Source organism: Branchiostoma floridae, chromosome 6 (genome assembly GCF_000003815.2).
Source record: "Branchiostoma floridae strain S238N-H82 chromosome 6, Bfl_VNyyK, whole genome shotgun sequence".
In the NCBI taxonomy this organism is placed as follows: domain Eukaryota; kingdom Metazoa; phylum Chordata; class Leptocardii; order Amphioxiformes; family Branchiostomatidae; genus Branchiostoma; species Branchiostoma floridae.
This window is the reverse complement of record NC_049984.1, coordinates 548,211-569,464: the sequence shown is the minus strand read 5'-3', so window position 1 is coordinate 569,464 and position 21,254 is coordinate 548,211. Positions and strand designations below refer to the sequence as shown.

At 44.5% G+C, this 21,254-nt stretch overlaps 1 protein-coding gene across 1 annotated transcript in view; it reads left to right on the top strand.

The window, feature by feature from the left end:
* Window positions 1-306: 306 nt before the first annotated feature.
* LOC118417382 (neurogenic locus Notch protein-like) overlaps window positions 307-21,254 on the top strand; it is a 41,408-nt gene continuing 20,460 nt past the window's right edge. Inside the window, exons 1-7 of the mRNA XM_035822934.1 lie at window positions 307-1,101; window positions 1,307-1,386; window positions 14,343-14,777; window positions 18,204-18,448; window positions 19,475-19,612; window positions 19,949-20,082; window positions 20,737-21,049. Of these exons, the coding sequence (XP_035678827.1) occupies window positions 1,320-1,386; window positions 14,343-14,777; window positions 18,204-18,448; window positions 19,475-19,612; window positions 19,949-20,082; window positions 20,737-21,049 (1,332 nt within the window). The 5' untranslated portion in view covers window positions 307-1,101; window positions 1,307-1,319. The remainder of the gene's footprint in view (window positions 1,102-1,306; window positions 1,387-14,342; window positions 14,778-18,203; window positions 18,449-19,474; window positions 19,613-19,948; window positions 20,083-20,736; window positions 21,050-21,254) is intronic.

The following is a 21,254-nucleotide window of genomic DNA, read 5'->3' as shown; positions in this document are numbered from 1 at the left end:
CTTTGAATTTTTTTCTTTGCTTTCAGACAGGAAATGTCCATGGCACCGGGGTTATTTTTTTTTTAATTATCGGGAACGTTTCACGAACAAGTCAGATAAACAGCAACCTGCACTACTGGTCTGTCTCTAGATTTGATTTTTTTTTCTGTCCTAGACATTGTGTATGGGAGCCCTGTTGTTGTCCAACCTGAAACAAATACTTCCATTCTCTCCCTACTACTATAAAGTATCTCTTCATGTATGACTGCCGTCGGCTTGATTGTTATTCAGGGCAATGTTGCCAAAGTATGAAAAGTCAATCGTTTTTGACATATCGTTATTATTTCTCCTGAAAAATGGACTAGATACCATCAACGACAACATTTATGAGCTCGAAATAGCCGTCTCATTGTGGTGACTAAAGGAACGAAACGGTAGAAAAACATCACCTGTTTTTGTTGGCGGGGGTTTGAAGGCGGAGATGTGTATGCTGCTCACCCGTTTGCCGCTATTTGGAAGATTTAAAAACAAATACTGCGTCAGCGTGTAAATACAGGGATCAAAGCTAATATCGGCGGCAAATATCACATATCGCATTTGTTGCTTTTTTTGCTTTAATTACTGCAGAGTAATGCTCGCTCAACAACAACTACAACACTGACGCTCTTTTGTTCTGAAAGAAGACATGTATCTACCTGGTGCGAGACAGGCGCTAAACTGCCCTAATAAAAGGCAGACGGATTGAGCAATGAGGTTGTTGTTTACTGACAACAGAGGAAAATGCGCGACGTGACAGGAGCTGCGGCGTCCAGACGGTCATTGACATTGCCACGAGTACGCCAGGCTTCGCCATTTCGCCGAGCTGTACTTAGCTGATTGGTGAAGAGATGATCACATGATGCTCCTAAAATACGGACCAATGGGAGCAGCGCAGGTTTGAGTCGACAAAACGGTCTGTACCTGACGGGCTGGCAGGTTTCGACGTCGTCTCCCGACGACTACACATCGTGTTCTTGGAAGTGTGAAGAGAGAAGTTGGGGCGCCGCGGAACTGACACAGGTTCAGGTCCCCGGCCCGACAGTTCCATCCACTTTCACGACATTCTTCAGGACACATCTTACGGTACGAAATGTGCATATTTGATTTGATTTGCGATGTTTATATGGTATTTTCTAGTGTATTCTATTTCTGTCATATTTTATGTTTTTATACTAATCCAAGTTATTGCCAGATATCAGTCTCTCTGATAATATTCGCAAAACTTTTATACACCTACTTTGCATCCGACTTTATCCTAGTGATTGTAGGTATTTTTCTGTTCTCAAAGTGACTTCAGAAGGATGAAGTTGGCGGTGTTGGTTTCGAGTCTTCTGTTAGCAGCCTGCATCGGTGGGGCAAATGCACAAAGTGAGTATGGATAGTAATGATTTTCATTGCTCGGCCGCTAAAAATTGCCATAATTTGCAAAACAAACTTTTACGAGCAGTACATTAAATCCGAGCCACTATTTAAGGTCTGTTTGGGAAACCCTGAGGTGTCACTACGCCCAGAAAGCTAACAAGGAACCACCGATCAGCTAGCCGCTTCGTAACCGGCCAGAATCAAACAGGATTCCACTTAAGAATCGGCCGCCCAGGAATTCCCCGTTAGCCGCCCAGGAACCCGCCAGCCAGCCGGCCAGAAAATCCAACAGTGAGCCGGCCAGGAATCCACTAGTGAGCTGCACAGGAATCCTCCAGCCAGCCGGCCAGGAACCCGCCAGTGAGCCGGTCAGGTACCCGCCAGTGAGCCGGCCAGGAATCCAGCAGTGAGCCGCCCAGGAACCCGCCAGTGAGCCGGCCAGGAATCCACCAGCCAGCCGGCCAGGAACCCGCCAGCCAGCCGGCCAGGAACCTGCCAGCCAGCCGGCCATAAATCCACCAGTGAGCCGCCCAGAAATCCGCCAGTGAGCCGGCCAGGAACCCGCCAGCCAGCCGGCCAGGAATCCTCCAGTGAGCCGGCCAGGAACCCGCCAGCTAGCCGGTCAGGAATCCACCAGTGAGCCGGCCAGGAATTCACCAGTGAGCCGCCCAGGAATCCGCCAGTGAGCCGGCCAGGAACCCGTCAGGGAGCCGGCCAGAAATCCGCCAGTGAGCCGGCCAGTGAGTCTCCCAGGAATCCTCCAGTGAGCCGGCCAGGAACCCGCCAGTGAGCCGACCAGGAATCCACCAGTGAGCCGCCCAGGGACCCGCCAGCCAGCCCGCCAGGAACCCGTCAGTGAGGCGCCCAGGAATCCAGCAGTGAGCTACCCAGGAATCCGCCAGTGAGCCGGCCAGGAATCCAGCAGTGAGCCGACCAGGAATCCACCAGTGAGCCGCCCAGGGACCCGCCAGCCAGCCGGCCAGGAACCCGTCAGTGAGGCGCCCAGGAATCCAGCAGTGAGCTACCCAGGAATCCGCCAGTGAGGCGCCCAGGAATCCAGCAGTGAGCCGACCAGGAATCCACCAGTGAGGCGCCCAGGAATCCAGCAGTGAGCCGGCCAGGAATCCAGCAGTGAGCTACCCAGGAATCCGCCAGTGAGCCGGCCAGGAATCCAGCAGTGAGCTACCCAGGAATCCGCCAGTGAGCCGGCCAGGAATTCACCAGTGAGCCGGCCAGGAACCCGACAGTGAGCCGCCCAGGAACCCGACAGTGAGCCGCCCAGGAATCCAGCAGTGAGCTACCCAGGAATCCGCCAGTGAGCCGGCCAGGAATCCAGCAGTGAGCTACCCAGGAATCCGCCAGTGAGCCGGCCAGGAATTCACCAGTGAGGCGCCCAGGAACCCGCCAGTGAGCCGGCCAGGAACCCGCCAGTGAGCCGCCCAGGAATTCACCAGTGAGCCGCCCATGAGTCGGCCTGGAAGTAGAGAGATCCAAATATATAATACCAAATATGAAAAATGGAAACATTTGTTTGTGATTACTTGCACACCTTTTCACCAGTGTAGTTCCCTTTCACTCTAGTTTACATCCTTGTCGGTATGGATTTTTACAGTTTTTTTTGGCGTCGAGTGCCAGGACAGGAGGTAAAGCCCAATTCCATTTCTCGAAAATACGAAGTTCTTAAGAACCATTTTAAAGCCGTCACTTAGCATTACCAACCAAGCAGGCACCTACCTTTGATATGAGAAATGTATGTACGATTTTCCGCTTATTGATCTTTCTGCATGAAAATATAAGATTCATCGTATCGAGCAACAGTTTGTGACGAAATGAGGTGGGATTCAACATGCCTCATGCACCTCAGCAATGCTGCCCCTAGCCCTTCAAGCCAACCCGACCACAGAAGTGTACGGACCACAGAAGTATACGGACCACAGAAGTGTACGGACCACAGAAGTATACGGACCACAGAAGTATACGGACCACAGAAGTATACGGACCACAGAAGTATACAGAACACAGAAGTGTACGGACCACAGACGTGTACGGACCACAGACGTATACGGACCACAGAAGTATACGGACCACAGAAGTATACGGACCACAGAAGTATACGGACCACAGAAGTGTACGGACCACAGACGTGTACGGACCACAGACGTGTACGGACCACAGACGAGTACGGACCACAGAAGTGTACGGACCACAGAAGTGTGCGGACCACAGAACGAAAAATACAAATCTCCATGCAGTCTTCACGTTTCTTTGATCGGATGGTGGCTCCCTGTAACCCGATACTTTGCCGGACACGCCTAGTTACGAGTAATGGCAGTGAGCCGGATACGCACCATCACATGACGACAACAAATGACATGTGCATCGTTCCATGCCTAAAGCAGCTAAGCACCCCCCCTCCCTGCTTCTGCATTGTTTGCTGTTTATTTGTTCTTACACTAACATCGAATTGTTTTACATTTTCTCTCTAAGAAACGTTACTGTATTGTTTGTTGAGCATAGTAGTATTTGCAGGTCTCGTTCGTCAAAAACTGTGATGATTACTGTTGTTGATTTCACACCGGCACCATCTACTGTATTCCACATTGACTGTGTTTCAGCAATTGCTTCATGCCAATAGTTAAAAGTTTCAAAGATCTTCATACCTGCAGCTTTGAACAATCAGTTGGTCGTTTGTTTGCCGTTGCTTATATCAATAGTTCGGAGCGTGGTTAAGGTGTTCCTTGAGTATAAAGAACATTTCACTGGTGTCTTGGATGTAGGTTCTGAAATTGGCGTGTTTTTGCTGCATTCAAATCTTCCTCATTTTCCTAAGACTCTTTTATGCATTTGTTTGCCAGTGTCGTAATTTAGGTCTTGCTTGTTTGGAAAATGCAGTTCACAAACTTAACCCCGATGTCGATATCCTTTATTTGACTTTGATGTTTTGTCAGCCTTTGTTTATACACTTGGAAAACGTCAGTAATCCCTCACGCAGCATTCAGCAGTAGTCTGGTTTCAATAAGTGTGTATCTTGATAATTTTGTGGCATGGGAACTTTTTCTCTGGTCTAAAACTTTTTTCATTGTTGTCTTTTAATTTAGGGTCTTCTTTAGGTACATAATTTGCATTGATGGGAATATTGAAGGGGATATCATAAGTTTGTCAGGAACATTAGTCTACATCATCTACCTGATTGCTTACTAGCTGAGCATTATCAGCATCATCTACCTGATTGCTTACTAGCTTTGGGGGCTTTGTATCAGAGAAAATCTTCACATCAATCTCCTTTGCACCGTTTCGCAGTTAGTTTTCTAGTCATCTGTTTTTATATTACTGGAAACTGATCTCTTATTAATCAACAATCTGGAGCACATGTAAGTTCTTTCTTGTGTACAGATTTTTACCTGGTGTCTTCTGAATTACATCAAAGTTCTTGATCATTATGTGTACTTGCAGGGGCATTCAATTGTTGCGCTTTTTCATTTCTTGTGTGTAGCCTTTTCAGTGGTGTCCTGTTTGGTAGGGATCTGAACAGGTTTGTTATTTACCTGCACATAAGTATTACGCTGCTTCATTGTTACTCATGTATACTTGTATATGCTTTACAAGAAATCATTTTAGATCGTCAATAGAAACTTCAGATCAGCCCATTTGCTTGACTACTTCTTTGTCAATTCCTTGGTCCTTTTATACTAGGAAATGTGTACAAATCCCTTCAATTCCAAACAGTCGTCACAAATTCACCGATCTTTTGCCATCTAGGTCATCATCAAAAGACGACGTTTTTACTTAAATCATAAACCCACTCAATTTGCAGAATTCACTACAGTTCAGTAATCGCTGCCTTCAAAAAAGAAGTCGACCCCAACAATAGATTTTTAGAGTTGATAAGGCATTAGCGTTATGTACCCCTTTACTTTTCTCTCCTTAATGTTCGTGCCATTAGACTTCGGACATGACTGGCAAATATTATTTATTCAAAGACTTCTGTATGAACTATTCAGTAGTTCATTTGCAATACGTCATTTGTTTGGAAGATACTACATTAGGGTTATGTACCCCTTTACTTTTCTCTTCTTAATGTTCATGCCTTCGGACATTACTGGCAAATTGATATTATCTATTTAAAGACTTCTGAAAACTATTCAGTTGATTATTTTCAATACGTCATTTGTTTGGAAGATACTACCCAGCAGCCAGATCAGGGGCAATGCAAGGGCTTATCTTGAGCCTGGAATATGTTAGTATGTATATAGCTGAACAAATAGATAAAATGTGTTATTTCGCAGTTTTAGCAGCACCAACATTTCATCTTTTCTTAAAAAAAAACGTGTTTTTGTACCTGTTAAACAGCTTAGTCTTTAGTTGAAGACTGCAACTTAAAAATGCACATCAACGTCAGTTGCTTTGTTTCACTTTGATTGTCATGTCTCGGGTTGTTCTACTGAAGGAAATGTTTATCTGCACGACCTACCGGTCTGGAGAAAATCAACACTCTTTTATCTGTTCCTTTAATTTTCAGGAACAAAAAAATAGTTCGAGTGTTCTTGCCGAACGTTTATTGTGTATTTTGTTTTACCGTATTTTATGGGCTCGTTCGTTAAAAAACACCAACAACAGTTAGTTCGTTTGGCTTTGACTGGTTGTCAGGTAATGGGTCTTTGTGAACAATCTCCTACAGACGATTTGGTTGTTCACTTTTATTCTCTTCGCCAAGAAGAGTATGAGATTGCTGACTTGGGTCTGTACTCTGTATGTAGGTCAACAGCAAATAACTCCAGAAACTGTGGATGGAACTTTGTGGTTTTTGGTAGGTGTGTAGCGGTTGTCAAAAGGAATCCCAAGTTAGAAAACGGTTTACCTGGCGTTTTCCTACGGTACTGCAGCAAGCTTGGTATGTTTTGGGGGTTTGTTTTGGGCAGCATAAGTCAAAATGCAGCTGGGCGATTTTCACGATACTTGGTAGGTGTGTAGCAGTTTTGGAGAGGAAGGTCAAGTGCGAAAATGGTTTACCTAGCTCTTACCTACGGTGCTGTAGCGGGATTTGTATGTAAGTGCGTTTGTCTGTATGCAAGATAACTCGAGAACCCTTGAATGGATCCTGATGATATTTGGTAGGTGGGTGGGTGTCAGAAAAACAAAGGTCAAGTTCGATAATGGGCCCTCTAGTGGCTGCCTAAGGTACTGCAGCAAAACTTTTAAATTATACACTTCGTGTTCTGGACAGGCTGTGGTCATGATTTTTGAGTGGTAGATAGCCCTTAGGACAGAGAGTAAGTGCTGTGAGTTTGGACCCCCTAGCGGCTTTTTGGGAACTGCAGGCACCGATTTCCTTTCAAACTTTGGACGAGAATAACTCAAGAACGTGTTGACGGATCATCAGGATTTTTGGTATGTAGATAGAATGAGTGATGACTTACACAATGTAATACTTATTATGCAAATCAGCAAATAATTTGCATAATTAATGAGGAACGTTCATAAATCCATTCCAACAGCATATAATTCAAGAATCTGTGTATGGATTTTCATGATATTTGGCATTTGAGTAGCGTTTGCAGAAAGGAAGGTTGTGTTCGAAAATAGTTGGCATATCATTTTCCGTTAGGACGGTAGCGGGCCGAGTGTGTGCGTCCGTTTGTTTGTGTAATGCATAACTCGAGAAGCCTTGAAAGGATCCTGATAATATTTGGTAGGTGGGTAGGGGTCAGAACAACGAAGGTCGAGTATGATAGTGGGCCCCCTAGCGGCTTCCTAAGGTACTGCAGCAAAACTTCAATTTTTTACATCTTGTGTTCTGAACATGCTGTGGTCGTGATTTTTGAGTGGTAGATAGCCTAAGTGACGACTTACATAATGTAATGCTAATTATTCAAATCAACAGCTAATTTGCATAATTAATGAGGAAAGTACAGAAATCCACTGAATTCCATGATAGGACTTTCAAACTTGTTTGCATTGTTTTTGGCTGAAAGGTACTTTAGATAATAATCTACATGGAAAGATGCATTTAGTTGTAATTAGTGGCCAATTAACAGAAACAAACTGTTTTCTATATACTTACTTGTTACTTGTTAAGGTCTCCTCCTGAGGAGTGGCCTGCATCAAGGATTTTCCGTCTCCTGCGAACCATCCGTCGCCATTCCAGGCGGTTCTGGGCCATCTTTTCTACGTCATTCAGTTTCAGGTTGTTGTTTCCAGTGGTTAGTCTGGTATCCTCGAGGGCAGTGTTGAGCCATGTCTTCCTCGGTCTCCCTCTGGATCTTTTACCAAAGTTCGGGTTCCAGTCCAAGAGGAATCTGGGCAACCTCTCATTAGGCATCCTCAAGACATGACCCAGCCACCTTAGTTTGCTGGCTGCTACAACAGCTTCAATGTTCGTTGTTTCTGTCTGTTGGAATACACTTATGTTGGAGACATGATGAAAGTACAGAAATCCACTATATATATATATATATATATATGTTTTCTATATATATATATATATATATTTTCTATATATATATATATATATATATATATATATATATATATATATATATATATATATATCATTTTGACCTATATCTATAGACACAGCTGTTACACAGATGTTTTGCTGGAGGTTCTTGTGAGCTGGACGCTGTTACACTGGGGACAAAACCTCTGGAAGGCATGAAATTCTGATTGACCAGGCATGGTACCAGGTCATCTGTGATCACAGACTTGTACTATTTAGTGATACATGAGTAAGACCTTAATAAAGGTATGATTATTTGGCGAAGAGATGTGTGTGTCAAACTCTAGTTATATATGTTATTTTTTTATCATAATCCTTAACAACCAGGATCATGACAAAGCTATTTCTTGTGGATAACTTCTTCCCTGTTGTCTTCATATGTCGGGTCATGGACATATTTTCATTTTTGGGAACATGAAAACATAGACAGAGTCATCTGGAGGGATTTCATAGTGTCACCAGATGGATGACTGAACTGAACTGAACATGAAAATGTTTATCTTTTTTTCTTGCGAAACAGCTTTGTTTGTCTGTTTGCCAGGATAGTATCTTGAGGACTTGCTTGTTGTGAAACTGTAGTTTACGAACGTTAATTCGAGATCTGCAGGGGATTGGATTTTCTGGTACCTTTTTGTCATAGATGGGCTTTGTGTGTTACTCAACAACTTGGAGCGGATCAAGTTTTTGTTGTCCCTTAAATTTGTTCGGATGTATGGGCTTTGTGTATCTGTATCTGTATTTATATAGCCGGTATGACCGCCCTTCGGCGTAACACAGCAGCTTCGCAGGTACGTGGCGCGGCAGCAGCTGGTTATATTGCTCTGAATGGCCTGCCACGCCTAACTTTTGCACATCTATCTGCAAGCGTTCTTTAAAATAAGACTATCCAAAAGAAGATGCCCCTACTGTGCTTGGTGATAACAAATTCCACTCCACCATAGTTCTGGGAAAGCACGAATGTTTTAAAAAATCGATCCTAGGTTGGTAACTCTGGTACTTGAATGCATGACTGTTTCGTGTTCTTTTTTGAGCTGGTATCAGATACTTATCAGTCTGTACGTCCACCAGCTTAGAGTCTGGACATTTTCCTTCTGTCTTCAAGTGACATCTACTGCAGTTCTGTTTTCATTTTGGTAACACTGGCATCCCTGTTGTAGTTGTTTGTACAGGTTCTGTACCATTTCCAGTTTATCTTTGCCTTACTTTGTATACGGAACCCATAATGTTGCAGTATATTCAAGGTTAGGTCTTACCAGTGATGTGTACGCAAGTGATTTTACCCTGGCTGGGCATGCCCACAAGTTGCGTTTGATCACTCCCAATGTCTGTTTAGCCTTGGCTGTTATTTTGTTAACATGGACACCCCACTCCAGCCCAGTTGTTAACGTAACACCCAGGTTTGGGTGGGGTTTTGTGGTTGCTAATGTCTGACCACAAAACTGGTAAGGGGAGACATTTGGTGTGCGTTTGTTCGTTATGTGCATGATATAGCAATTATCAGGATTGAACTGCATAAGCCATGTCGGATAAAGTTTTTCTTGTCATTTTTTTCTGATCGTGTGGTCAACAATTTGGAGCAGATTAAGTTTTTGTGTCACTTGAACAGCTTGGAGCGAGATGGCGGCGTAGTCTCTTCAGGTCTTGAATTTTTGGGAATCTACTGTCATTGTTCCTGTTGGATAGAGACGTTGGGGAATAGGCAAAAGGCTTCATGTCTATTAATGTTTGAATTTAACATCCAGTTAGGATTATCGTTAGGAAGTTCAACAGGCTCTATAGTATGCAGTTGTTTGCCAACATACCGCCTGTGATGGACAGTAAGAATTGGTGACTTCAACTTTATTCTCCATAAGCAATTCTGGGGAATTCGTCTTCTTTTAGGTACATATATATACACACATTCTGAATAGAGGTCTAATTTGGTGGAAATCACTTAAAGTCATGATATTTGGGCTTTTGTCAGCTGTAGTTGCATTTTACATGCAAATGTAGATATATCTCTGTATGTACTTATATTGCCAAATTAGGCTGATTTGTCGGGGAGTTTTCTTGAATTTGCGTCCATTTCTGTCTGCGCTGCGGGATGTTAAGGTAATACAAGTGACGTGTTAGGTCATGACCGTGCTTGGTTTTATAGAGTATGTCCAGTCCATGTTCATTACTTGCTTAGTTAAAGAGAGTGTGTCCAGTCCATGTTCATAACTTTGGTTGAAGAGAGTGTCCAGTCCATGTTCATGACTTGCTTAGTTGAAGAGAGTATGTTCAGTCCATGTTCATGACGTGCTTGGTTGAAGAAAGTATGCCCAGTCCATGTTCATAACTTGCTTGGTTGAAGATAGTATGTCCAGTCCATGTTCATGACTTGCTTGGTTGAAGAGAGTATGTCCAGTCCATGTTCATGACTTGCTTGGTTGAAGAGAGTGTCCAGTCCATGTTCATGACTTGCTTGGTTGAAGAGAGTGTCCAGTCCATGTTCATGACCATGCTTGATTGAAGAGAGTATGTCCAGTCCATGCACATGGCCATGCTTGATTGAAGAGAGTATGTCCAGTCCATGCATATGGCCATGCTTGGTTGAAGAGAGTATGCCCAGTCCATGCATATGGCCTTGCTTGGTTGAAGAGAATATGTCCAGTCCATGTTCATGACGTGCTTGGTTGAAGAGAGAATGTCCAGTCCATGTCCATGGCCATTCTTGGTTGAAGAGAGTGTCCAGTCCATGTTCATGACTTGGTTGGGTGAAGAGAGTATGTCCAGTCTATGTTCACAACTTGCTTGGTTGAAGAAAGTATGTCCATGTTCATGACTTGCTTGTTAGAAGAAAGTATACAGTCTATGTTCTTGACTTGCTTGGTTGAAGAGAGTATGCCCAGTCCATGTTCAAGACTTGCTTAGTTGAAGACAGTGTCCAGTTCATGTTCATGACTTGGTTGGTAGAAGAGAGTATGTCCAGTCCATGTTGATAACTTTCTTGGTTGAAAAGAGTATGTCCAGTCCATTTTCATGACTTGCTTAGTTGAAGAGAGTGTCCAGTCCATGTTCATGACCATGCTTAGTTGAGGAGAGTGTCCAGTCCATGTTCATGACTTGGTTGGTAGAAGAGAGTATGCCCAGTCCATGTTGATAACTTTCTTGGTTGAAAAGAGTATGCCCAGTCCATGTTCATGACTATGCTTAGTTGAAAAGAGTATGCCCAGTCCATGTTCATGACTTGCTTAGTTGAAGAGAGTGTCCAGTCCATGTTCATGACTTGCTTGGTTGAAGAGAGTATCCATTCTATGTTCATGACGTGCTTGGTTGAAAAGAGTATGTCCAGTCCGTGCATATGGCCATGCTTGGTTGAAGAGAGTATGTCCAGTCCATGTTCATAACTTGCTTGGTTGAAGAGAGTATGTCCAGTCCATGCACATGGCCATGCTTGGTTGAAGAGAGTATGTTCAGTCCATGTTCATGACGTGCTTGGTTGAAGAGAGTGTGTCCAGTCGATGTTCATAACTTGCTTGGTTGAAGAGATTTTGTCCAGTCCATGTTCATGACCATGCTTGGTTGAAGAGAGTATGTCCAGTCCATGCACATGGCCATGCTTGGTTGAAGAGAGTATGTTCAGTCCATGTTCATGACGTGCTTGGTTGAAGAGAGTGTGTCCAGTCGATGTTCATAACTTGCTTGGTTGAAGAGATTTTGTCCAGTCCATGTTCATGACCATGCTTGGTTGAAGAGAGTGTGTCCAGTCCATGCATATGGCCATGCTTGGTTGAAGAGAGAGTGTCCAGTCCATGTTTATAACTTGCTTGGTTGAAGAGAGTGTCCAGTCCATGTTCATGACGTGCTTGGTTGAAGAGAGTGTCCAGTTCATGTTCATGACTTGCTTGGTTGAAGAGAGTATGCCCAGTCCATGTTCATGACGTGCTTGGTTGAAGAGAGTGTCCAGTTCATGTTCATGACTTGCTTGGTTGAAGAGAATATGTCCAGTCCATGTTCATGACGTGCTTGGTTGAAGAGAGAGTGTCCAGTCCATGTTTATAACTTGCTTGGTTGAAGAGAGTATGTCCAGTCCATGCATATGGCCATGCTTGGTTGAAGAGAGTATGTCCAGTCCATTTATTTATTGGTTTGGCTGTAGCGAACACACAGCCAGGGCTGCCCAACTAGCCTATGGCTATTACAAAGGGCTAGCACTGCTGACAAACACATAAACAATACATATTAAAAAAGAACATTTATATGTACATGGTGTAGGACAACTTACATATTATCTAAAAATGGAGTATATATTAACATCATATCATCGACAACAATATTTGCAGTGAGAGGTCAGGGTCTGTATATACACGTGTATGACTAATTCACCATGCGTAAGGGTTGCCTAGGCATTCCCACAGTTTTCTTTTGAAGGAAGCAGTGGAGGTGGCTGTGCGAGTAGCAGTAGGGAGAGTGTTCCAGAGTGCTGTTGCTCTGTAGATGAATGTTCTCTGGCCTCTGGTGGACTTAGTGAGTTCAGATGTCAGGTGGTCGCTGTTCCTGAGGGAGTAACGTGACCCAGTAGCAGATGCACGGGTTCTGGGTATCAGGGTTTGAAGGTGTGGAGGGCCCGGGCCGTGACCGTTGAGGAGCTTGTACAGGGTGACAGCGGTGTGGAATTGTCGTCGGAACTGCAGTGATGGAAGGGATAGCTGGGTGTACAGAGATTGGTATGACGGGTACGGGAGTCCATGTTGTCCGCTGATCAGTCTGGCAGTTTGGTATTGAACTGATTCCAGTTTTGTTTCGTCGCGCTTGGTGAGTCCCGCCCAGACGACGTCAGCATACTCCAGGCCAGGTCTGGTGATGGTTTTGTACAGTCTGAGCAGGATGTCCTTTGGTACCTTCTTTCTCAGTGCACACAGTAGGCCAGCAGATCTTCTTGACTTAATGGAGGTTGTTTCAATGTGTTTTGACCAGGAAAGTGTGTTTGTCAGGGTGACACCAAGATGCTTGTAGCTAGTAACAACTTGTAGTGTACTACCGCCTAGTATGACTGGAGCAGGGGGTCTAGGGAGAGTGCGAGTTGTGATGAACATCACCTTGCATTTTTCCTCATTGGCTTCTAGTTTCCAGTTTGTTAGCCAGTTGGATACGGATCGTAGGTCCGTGTTGAGTGAGTTGACTACACGTTGGACGGATCGGTTGCTGGTTGAGAGTGATGTGTCATCGGCGAACAGGTTTGCGTCAGACTGTGTGCAGCAGGTAGGTAGATCGTTGATGTAGAGGATGAAAAGGGTGGGACCTAGTACGGAACCTTGTGGGACACCCGCGAGAGGAGATTTCCATTCGGATGTTCCGCCCTGGATGACTACTCTTTGACGTCTGTTCGATAATTAGCTGTGGAACCAGTTCAGCATGGTTCCACGTATTCCATGTGCTCGGATTTTGGTCAAGAGCCCTTGGTGCCACACTTTATCGAATGCTTTACGCAGGTCCAGAAACACGCAACCGACAACTTCCCTTCTGTCCATAGCCCGGGTCCATTCCTCTACAAGCCGGGCTAGTTGGAGTGTGGTGTTGTCATGGGCTCTGAATCCGCTCTGGTGGTGGGACAATACTGGATTGATTTGTTTAATTAGATGTTTGTTGACTAGTGACTCTAGCACTTTCGGAACGATGTTGAGCAGGGAAATCGGCCTGTAGTTGTTGGTGAGATGACGACTGCCGGATTTGTGGATGGGGGTTACATTGGCTTCTTTCCAACCAGAAGGAACTTGACCAAGGCTCTTTAAATACATCCGAGATGCGTGGAAATCACCCACCTTCTTTGGTGGGAGATTCTGGTTCTCAGAGGGGTCCGACGTCGTCAGGCGGGTAGTCAGCATTCACAGGATGTTTCAACCTTGTCCCGCTACATCCTCGTGCTGACCGGTCAGCAGTGGTGGCCACTCACTGCTCGCCTCGCCCCTCTGGTCTCCAATTCTGCTCGTCTCTCTTGAGCCACAGCCAACAGGAGGCCTTCTCTGCTGCTTCCCCCAACATAGCCGGGTGAGGGGTGCACATATGGTGTCAGCTACCTGTCGGAGAAGGTTTGGAGTGATGTTGTCTGGACCGCAGTCAAGTCCAGTCCATGTTCATAACTTGCTTGGTTGAAGAGAGTATGTCCAGTCCATGCACATGGCCATGCTTGGTTGAAGAGAGTATGTCCAGTCCATGTTCATAACATGCTTGGTTGAAGGGAGTATGTCCATGCACATGGTCATGCTCATTATTTAAAAGAAGCCATGTTTTCGGTGTTGTTAGTTTGCGATATTCAGGGCACGAGGGGACAAGATACCCCCCCCCCCCCACACACACACGCACACCATGTATGAAGCTGTTTAGTTAATAGTTTTTATTACTTATCGAAACCCCACGTGAGTATGCATGTTACCTAATATTTACTTCAACATCGATATTGGACTACGATCCTTGACTTGCTTTCCTCTCTCCTCCCCCACAGGCTGTCCATCTGGCTGGAGCGCCCACGGTGCCAGATGCTATAAAGCCTTCGTCCACTTTCCACCAACTCAACAGGATCCTCCACTTACATTCGCCCAAGCACAAGCAAGGTGCGTGGCTCAGAATGGAAGGTTAGCTCAGCCAAAAGACCAAGCTATCGATGACTTCATCGTGGGATTGCGGAACGGCATCAACGGCAATTGGGCCGCCTGGATTGGGATCACAGACACAGAAGTAGAGGATACACACAAGTTTATAGATGGGGACTCTGTGACATTCGACAACTGGGCACAAGACGAACCCAACGATGCGCCCGGTGAAGCTGACTGCGTTGTCATCGAGGCAGACTTAGCTTCCACCCCGGAGTTCGCAAACCAGTGGAGGGATTATCCTTGTGACCTCCCTCAGCTTTCCTATATCTGTGAAACCCTTGATCGTAAGTACCTGCAGTAGAGCTGGCCTATTTCTGTGAAACTCTTGATCGTAGTACCCGCAATCTTGCCGCAATAGAGCTGGCCTATTTCTGTGAAACCCTTGATCGTAAGTACCCGCAATAGAGCTGGCCTATTTCTGTGAAACCCTTGATCGTAAGTACCTGCAATAGAGCTGGCCTATTTCTGTGAAACTCTTGATCGTAAGTACCCGCAATAGAGCTGGCCTATTTCTGTGAAACTCTTGATCGTAGTACCCGCAATAGAGCTGGCCTATTTCTGTGAAACCCTTGATCGTAAGTACCTGCAATAGAGCTGGCCTATTTCTGTGAAACTCTTGATCGTAGTACCCGCAATAGAGCTGGCCTATTTCTGTGAAACTCTTGATCGTAAGTACCTGCAATAGAGCTGGCCTATTTCTGTGAAACTCTTGATCGTAGTACCTGCAATAGAGCTGGCCTATTTCTGTGAAACTCTTGATCGTAGTACCTGCAATAGAGCTGGCCTATTTCTGTGAAACCCTTGATCGTAAGTACCCACAATAGAGCTGGCCTATTTCTGTGAAACTCTTGATCGTAAGTACCCGCAATAGAGCTGGCCTATTTCTGTGAAACTCTTGATCGTAAGTACCCGCAATAGAGCTGGCCTATTTCTGTGAAACACTTGATCGTAGTACCCGCAATAGAGCTGGCCTATTTCTGTGAAACTCTTGATCGTAAGTACCCGCAATAGAGCTGGCCTATTTCTGTGAAACACTTGATCGTAGTACCCGCAATAGAGCTGGCCTATTTCTGTGAAACTCTTGATCGTAAGTACCCGCAATAGAGCTGGCCTATTTCTGTGAAACTCTTGATCGTAAGTACCCGCAATAGAGCTGGCCTATTTCTGTGAAACTCTTGATCGTAAGTACCCGCAATAGAGCTGGCCTATTTCTGTGAAACACTTGATCGTAGTACCCGCAATAGAGCTGGCCTATTTCTGTTAAACTCTTGATCGTAGTACCCGCAATAGAGCTGGCCTATTTCTGTGAAACTCTTGATCGTAAGTACCCGCAATAGAGCTGGCCTATTTCTGTGAAACACTTGATCGTAGTACCCGCAATAGAGCTGGCCTATTTCTGTTAAACTCTTGATCGTAGTACCCGCAATAGAGCTGGCCTATTTCTGTGAACTCTTGATCGTAAGTACCCGCAATAGAGCTGGCCTATTTCTGTGAAACACTTGATCGTAGTACCCGCAATAGAGCTGGCCTATTTCTGTGAAACTCTTGATCGTAGTACCCGCAATAGAGCTGGCCTATTTCTGTGAAACTCTTGATCGTAAGTACCCGCAATAGAGCTGGCCTATTTCTGTGAAACACTTGATCGTAGTACCCGCAATAGAGCTGGCCTATTTCTGTGAAACTGATCGTAGTACCCGCAATAGAGCTGGCCTATTTCTGTGAAACTCTTGATCGTAAGTACCCGCAATAGAGCTGGCCTATTTCTGTGAAACACTTGATCGTAGTACCCGCAATAGAGCTGGCCTATTTCTGTGAAACTCTTGATCGTAAGTACCCGCAATAGAGCTGGCCTATTTCTGTGAAACTCTTGATCGTAAGTACCCGCAATAGAGCTGGCCTATTTCTGTGAAACTCTTGATCGTAGTACCCGCAATAGAGCTGGCCTATTTCTGTGAAACTCTTGATCGTAAGTACCCGCAATAGAGCTGGCCTATTTCTGTGAAACTCTTGATCGTAAGTACCCGCAATAGAGCTGGCCTATTTCTGTGAAACACTTGATCGTAAGTACCCGCAATAGAGCTGGCCTATTTCTGTGAAACTCTTGATCGTAGTACCCGCAATAGAGCTGGCCTATTTCTGTGAAACTCTTGATCGTAAGTACCCGCAATAGAGCTGGCCTATTTCTGTGAAACACTTGATCGTAAGTACCCGCAATAGAGCTGGCCTATTTCTGTGAAACTCTTGATCGTAGTACCCGCAATAGAGCGTTCCTACATTCTAGCACACCACGTACAGTGGAGCTTTAAAGTGCTGACGACACCAATGACATCACAATTAGATATTCCATGAAGTTAATAACGTGTACATTTGCATAAATAAACACCCTTCTAATGTTATTGAACATCGTACCTTGACAAAATTATACCTCCGGTTGTTGATTCTTCCCACTAGCTTTTTTCCCACTGAGTAATTACATTAAATGCCCATGACGTTACAATGAACACGGCCAGTTTGGAACTTTGCACTGTGGCTCGCAAAGAACGCTCGCTTGAGAAGCAAATGAATCAATTTTGACGTCTTTTGATTGTATACAATGACGATGATTAATGTTTGCTTATTAGATAATTTCTTTTGCAAGCATTGGTGCTATGTTTCTATCCGGCTGCCGTGCTTATTGTGACGTCATGTCAGGTTTAGTCAATACCCGGCGGCAGGGTCAAGAACTGGAAGCATTTTTTTTATGCTGTTCAATGTTTATCATTAGGGTGAGGGTTTTCCATACAGAGCGCCATTTTGCTATCTATTAAGAATTTGTTATAAGTCCCCAATGTTACGTTCGTTGTTCGATTTCATTATTTGGATTTTAATAGATTCAACTTTCGGCCCTTTCCAAATTAAATTTAAAAAAAGAATTCGACCATTCTGTAAATCATACAAAAGCAGCTGCAAAATGAGTAGATGTATGCATGTTGAGCAGATGTATGCATGTTGAGCAGATGTATGCATGTTGTGCAGATGTATGCATGTTGAGTAGATGTATGCATGTTGAGCAGATGTATGCATGTTGAGCAGATGTATGCATGTTGAGTAGATGTATGCATGTTGAGCAGATGTATGCATGTTGAGCAGATGTATGCATGTTGAGCAGATGTGTGCATGTGACTGCCAAAAACAATATCGGAAAATGGATACTAATGCCAAGGTCAACACCAACACCAATGCCAAAGAAGAAGCTATGAAAGAGCAAAAATGTAGAATCTCATGTTGGGAATAGAGATCTGTGCGATCAGCCATTTGTTAAACGTTCCTGACCACTTAGATGTCATGATTAGTGCAATTTTGGGGGAGGAGGGGCAAACTTTTTTCTTACATTCGCAAGATCGCATCAGTTTTGGGGTTCCCATAGGATGTCATCCATATAATCAAATCAACATGGCCTTAGAAGCAAAAGCTTGGTCTTCAAGAAAATTGATGTAATGCGTGTTTACTGTCATCGCACTATCAATTTTGTCCATCTATCATGCAGTAGCACCTTTGATGATAATGTCTTTCTTAAGATTGATATAGAAAATGTAACAAGATATTCGCCATATTGGTTGTTTCTTAAACAGAGGGCGCCAGGACAACGTGTTTACGAAATTTCCACAAGTCATGCCGTTCTATTTACAGTCTTACAACCGTGTCGTTTTCTAAAACTTTTTAACAAACAGCCTGCGAGGTAGACAAGGGCTACTGCACTGGATCTGGAGATCCACACTACACAACGTTCGACAACGAGCGCCATGACTTCCAAGGAAAGTGCAGGTACACCTTTGCTGCGGACTGTGTCAATAATGACTTCACTGTGGAAGTGCAGAACGAAGGCATCAATGAGAGGCCAGTGTCAGTCACCAAGGAAGTCTACGTCATCGCATACGGCATTGAAATAGGAATTCTTCAAGGCAAAATTGTGAAGGTGAGCTACATTGTTTCTCTCCTACAAGTCGACTGAAGTCCTAGAGGACTGTAGTGAAAGTCAATTAACTGAAAAGGAAGGGAGGATGTATGCTTATATTGTTTGTACATTTAACAAACGTATCTCATAAAATCAGTGGAGGATGTTTTCAGAGATGTCAGAATGCATTGTAGCTGCAGGATCCTGAAGGACACTACACATCCCTGCAGACAGTTTCTCACATCCCTGCAGACAGTTTCTCACATCCCTGCAGACAGTTTCACACATCCCCGCAGACAGTTTCACACATCTCTGCAGACAGTTTCACACATCCCCGCAGACAGTTTCTCACATCCCTGCAGACAGTTTCACACATCCCTGCAGACAGTTTCACACATCCCTGCAGACAGTTTCACACATCCCTGCAGACAGTTTCACACATCCCTGCAGACAGTTTCACACATCCCTGCAGACAGTTTCACACATCCCCGCAGACAGTTTCACACATCCCTGCAGTTTCACACATCCCTGCAGACAGTTTCACACATCCCCGCAGACAGTTTCTCACATCCCTGCAGACAGTTTCACGCATCCCTGCAGACAGTTTCTCCCTCCAGTTGTAGAGACTCCCTACAACCTGCCCCACAATGTAGGACTGAAGCCACCACGTAGCAAGACAAACCGACATAAGATGTCTTTCATTCCACAAACGCTAGCCCTCAAAGTCCTGTGTTCACCTAAGTTGATTGTATCATATTGTTTTATCGTAAATTATAAAGTAATATGACGTGCGCTGTAAAAATCAATGCAATTCAGCCCCTACAAGAACTGCAAAGGTGATTGAGAAATAAAGGTTGAAGTTTTGTTGTTGGTGCGCTTGTGCTTTGAATGCACTGCACACTTAGCGCACAGCATTGTATTGTTATTCCCACAGGTGGACGGAGTGACCACGACGCTTCCTTATACGGAACCAGGCGGCAGGACTAAACATGTGTTGTTGTTCCCACAGGTGGACGGAGTGACAGCATTGTATTGTTATTCCCACAGGTGGACGGAGTGACCACGACGCTTCCTTATACGGAACCAGGCGGCAGGATTGAGGTCCGCCTGACCGGCAGGGATGTTCACGTGACGCTGGTAGAAAACTGCGTGGAAGTATTTTTCGACGGGGATCACCGAGTTACGGTTAGTATGTTTCATGATGCTCTATATGGTTCCATGCTGTATGTACCATGTACCGTGATCAAATTTGATTAATATCTTATCTCAAAGCAAAAGTCTTGAGTTGTCTTTTCTGAATTTTGAAAGTGCCCTGAAAACGCATCTGATATACCATTCAAGGCTTCTTTAGTAGCCTTATATGTTCAGTTCTAGTTTAAACTACATGCACTTTCCCCCTCTTTCTGCACCTATTTTGTCTAATGTTAATTGTATGATGTATTTTCCTATTGTGCAAACTAATAAACAAACAAACAAAAAATGAGGTAGATCGATTTGATATGTTGTTTCATGCATCTACAGGTGGCGGTTCCAACTACCTACATGGATAACCTGTGTGGTCTGTGCGGGGACTTCGATGGTGACCCGTCCAATGACCTGAATGGCCAGAGCGAGACCGTTTTCGGAAATTCACATGTGATTGACGTCCTCAATACGTAAGTGATGTGAATACAGTAGGTGTAACGTTACACATTCGTAAATGAAATCATGGCCTTTGATACATCTGTAAAATGGAACATATTGACATGTCGAAAGGATTGTTTCATTTTTGCAACATGAATGTATGTTGTGATCAATCAAAAGATGTTCAAAACTTTGAATTCAATTCAGAAACATTTTCGTATGATTTTCACTGTTATTTGAAATATCGATATATGCACAAAATTCTTGCACCACCTCTATACTTCATTGTTGAAAGAATTAAGCTATGGTATGTAGGGTTACTTTAAAGCCCCAGTGTGTTAACTCATTCAAAGAGTATGAAGGTGCTATTCTGTTGAACTCGGGCTTTAAATAGATTTGGACAAAGATGACTATTTCATTTTCAAGCATGAATGAGCATTCTTTTCTAAATCGTTGAAAACGATCTCTTCACCATGTAATTTGTAATGAGGTACAATCGAAGCCGGTTAATCGCACTACGGGTAACTGCACACTTCTGTTAATTGCACGGCATGCCGAAATCCAAAACCGGTGCGGTTCAGCTGGATAACTCCGCATCATTGCACCATCCGGATAATTGCACGAAATACACTGGCAAATGGGGTGTGCAATTAAAAGACTTCTACTTTCTATCAAACCCGCTTCAGTTGTCCTGGAGGAGACATCGGCCCGACTGATGACACGCTGGTGGACTGTGACCCGGCGCTGGAGAACCAGACGTCATCGGAGGACCAGTGCGGGATGATCACGGATCCGGGCGGCCCGTTCGCCATCTGCCACCTGGTGGTGGATCCGCAGGGTTACTTCGATAACTGCGTGTTTGACGTGTGCGCATGGGAGGGGGCCGACGGACTATGTCAGGGGCTGGAGGCATATGCCGACGCATGCGTGCTGGAGGGCGTGACAGCTGGGTCCCTTGATTGGCGAACTGCGGAATTTTGTCGTAAGTGGAATTCTGGTGCTCGATCCACATGTGTGTATTCCTAACACATTACACAAGTACACACACACACGAGTGAGTACACACACAATCACACACATACACACACACACACACACACACACACACACACACACACACAGACACACAATCACACAATCACACACCCGCGAGAGTGCACACTCACACACATACACAATCACAAACACACACACACACAATCAC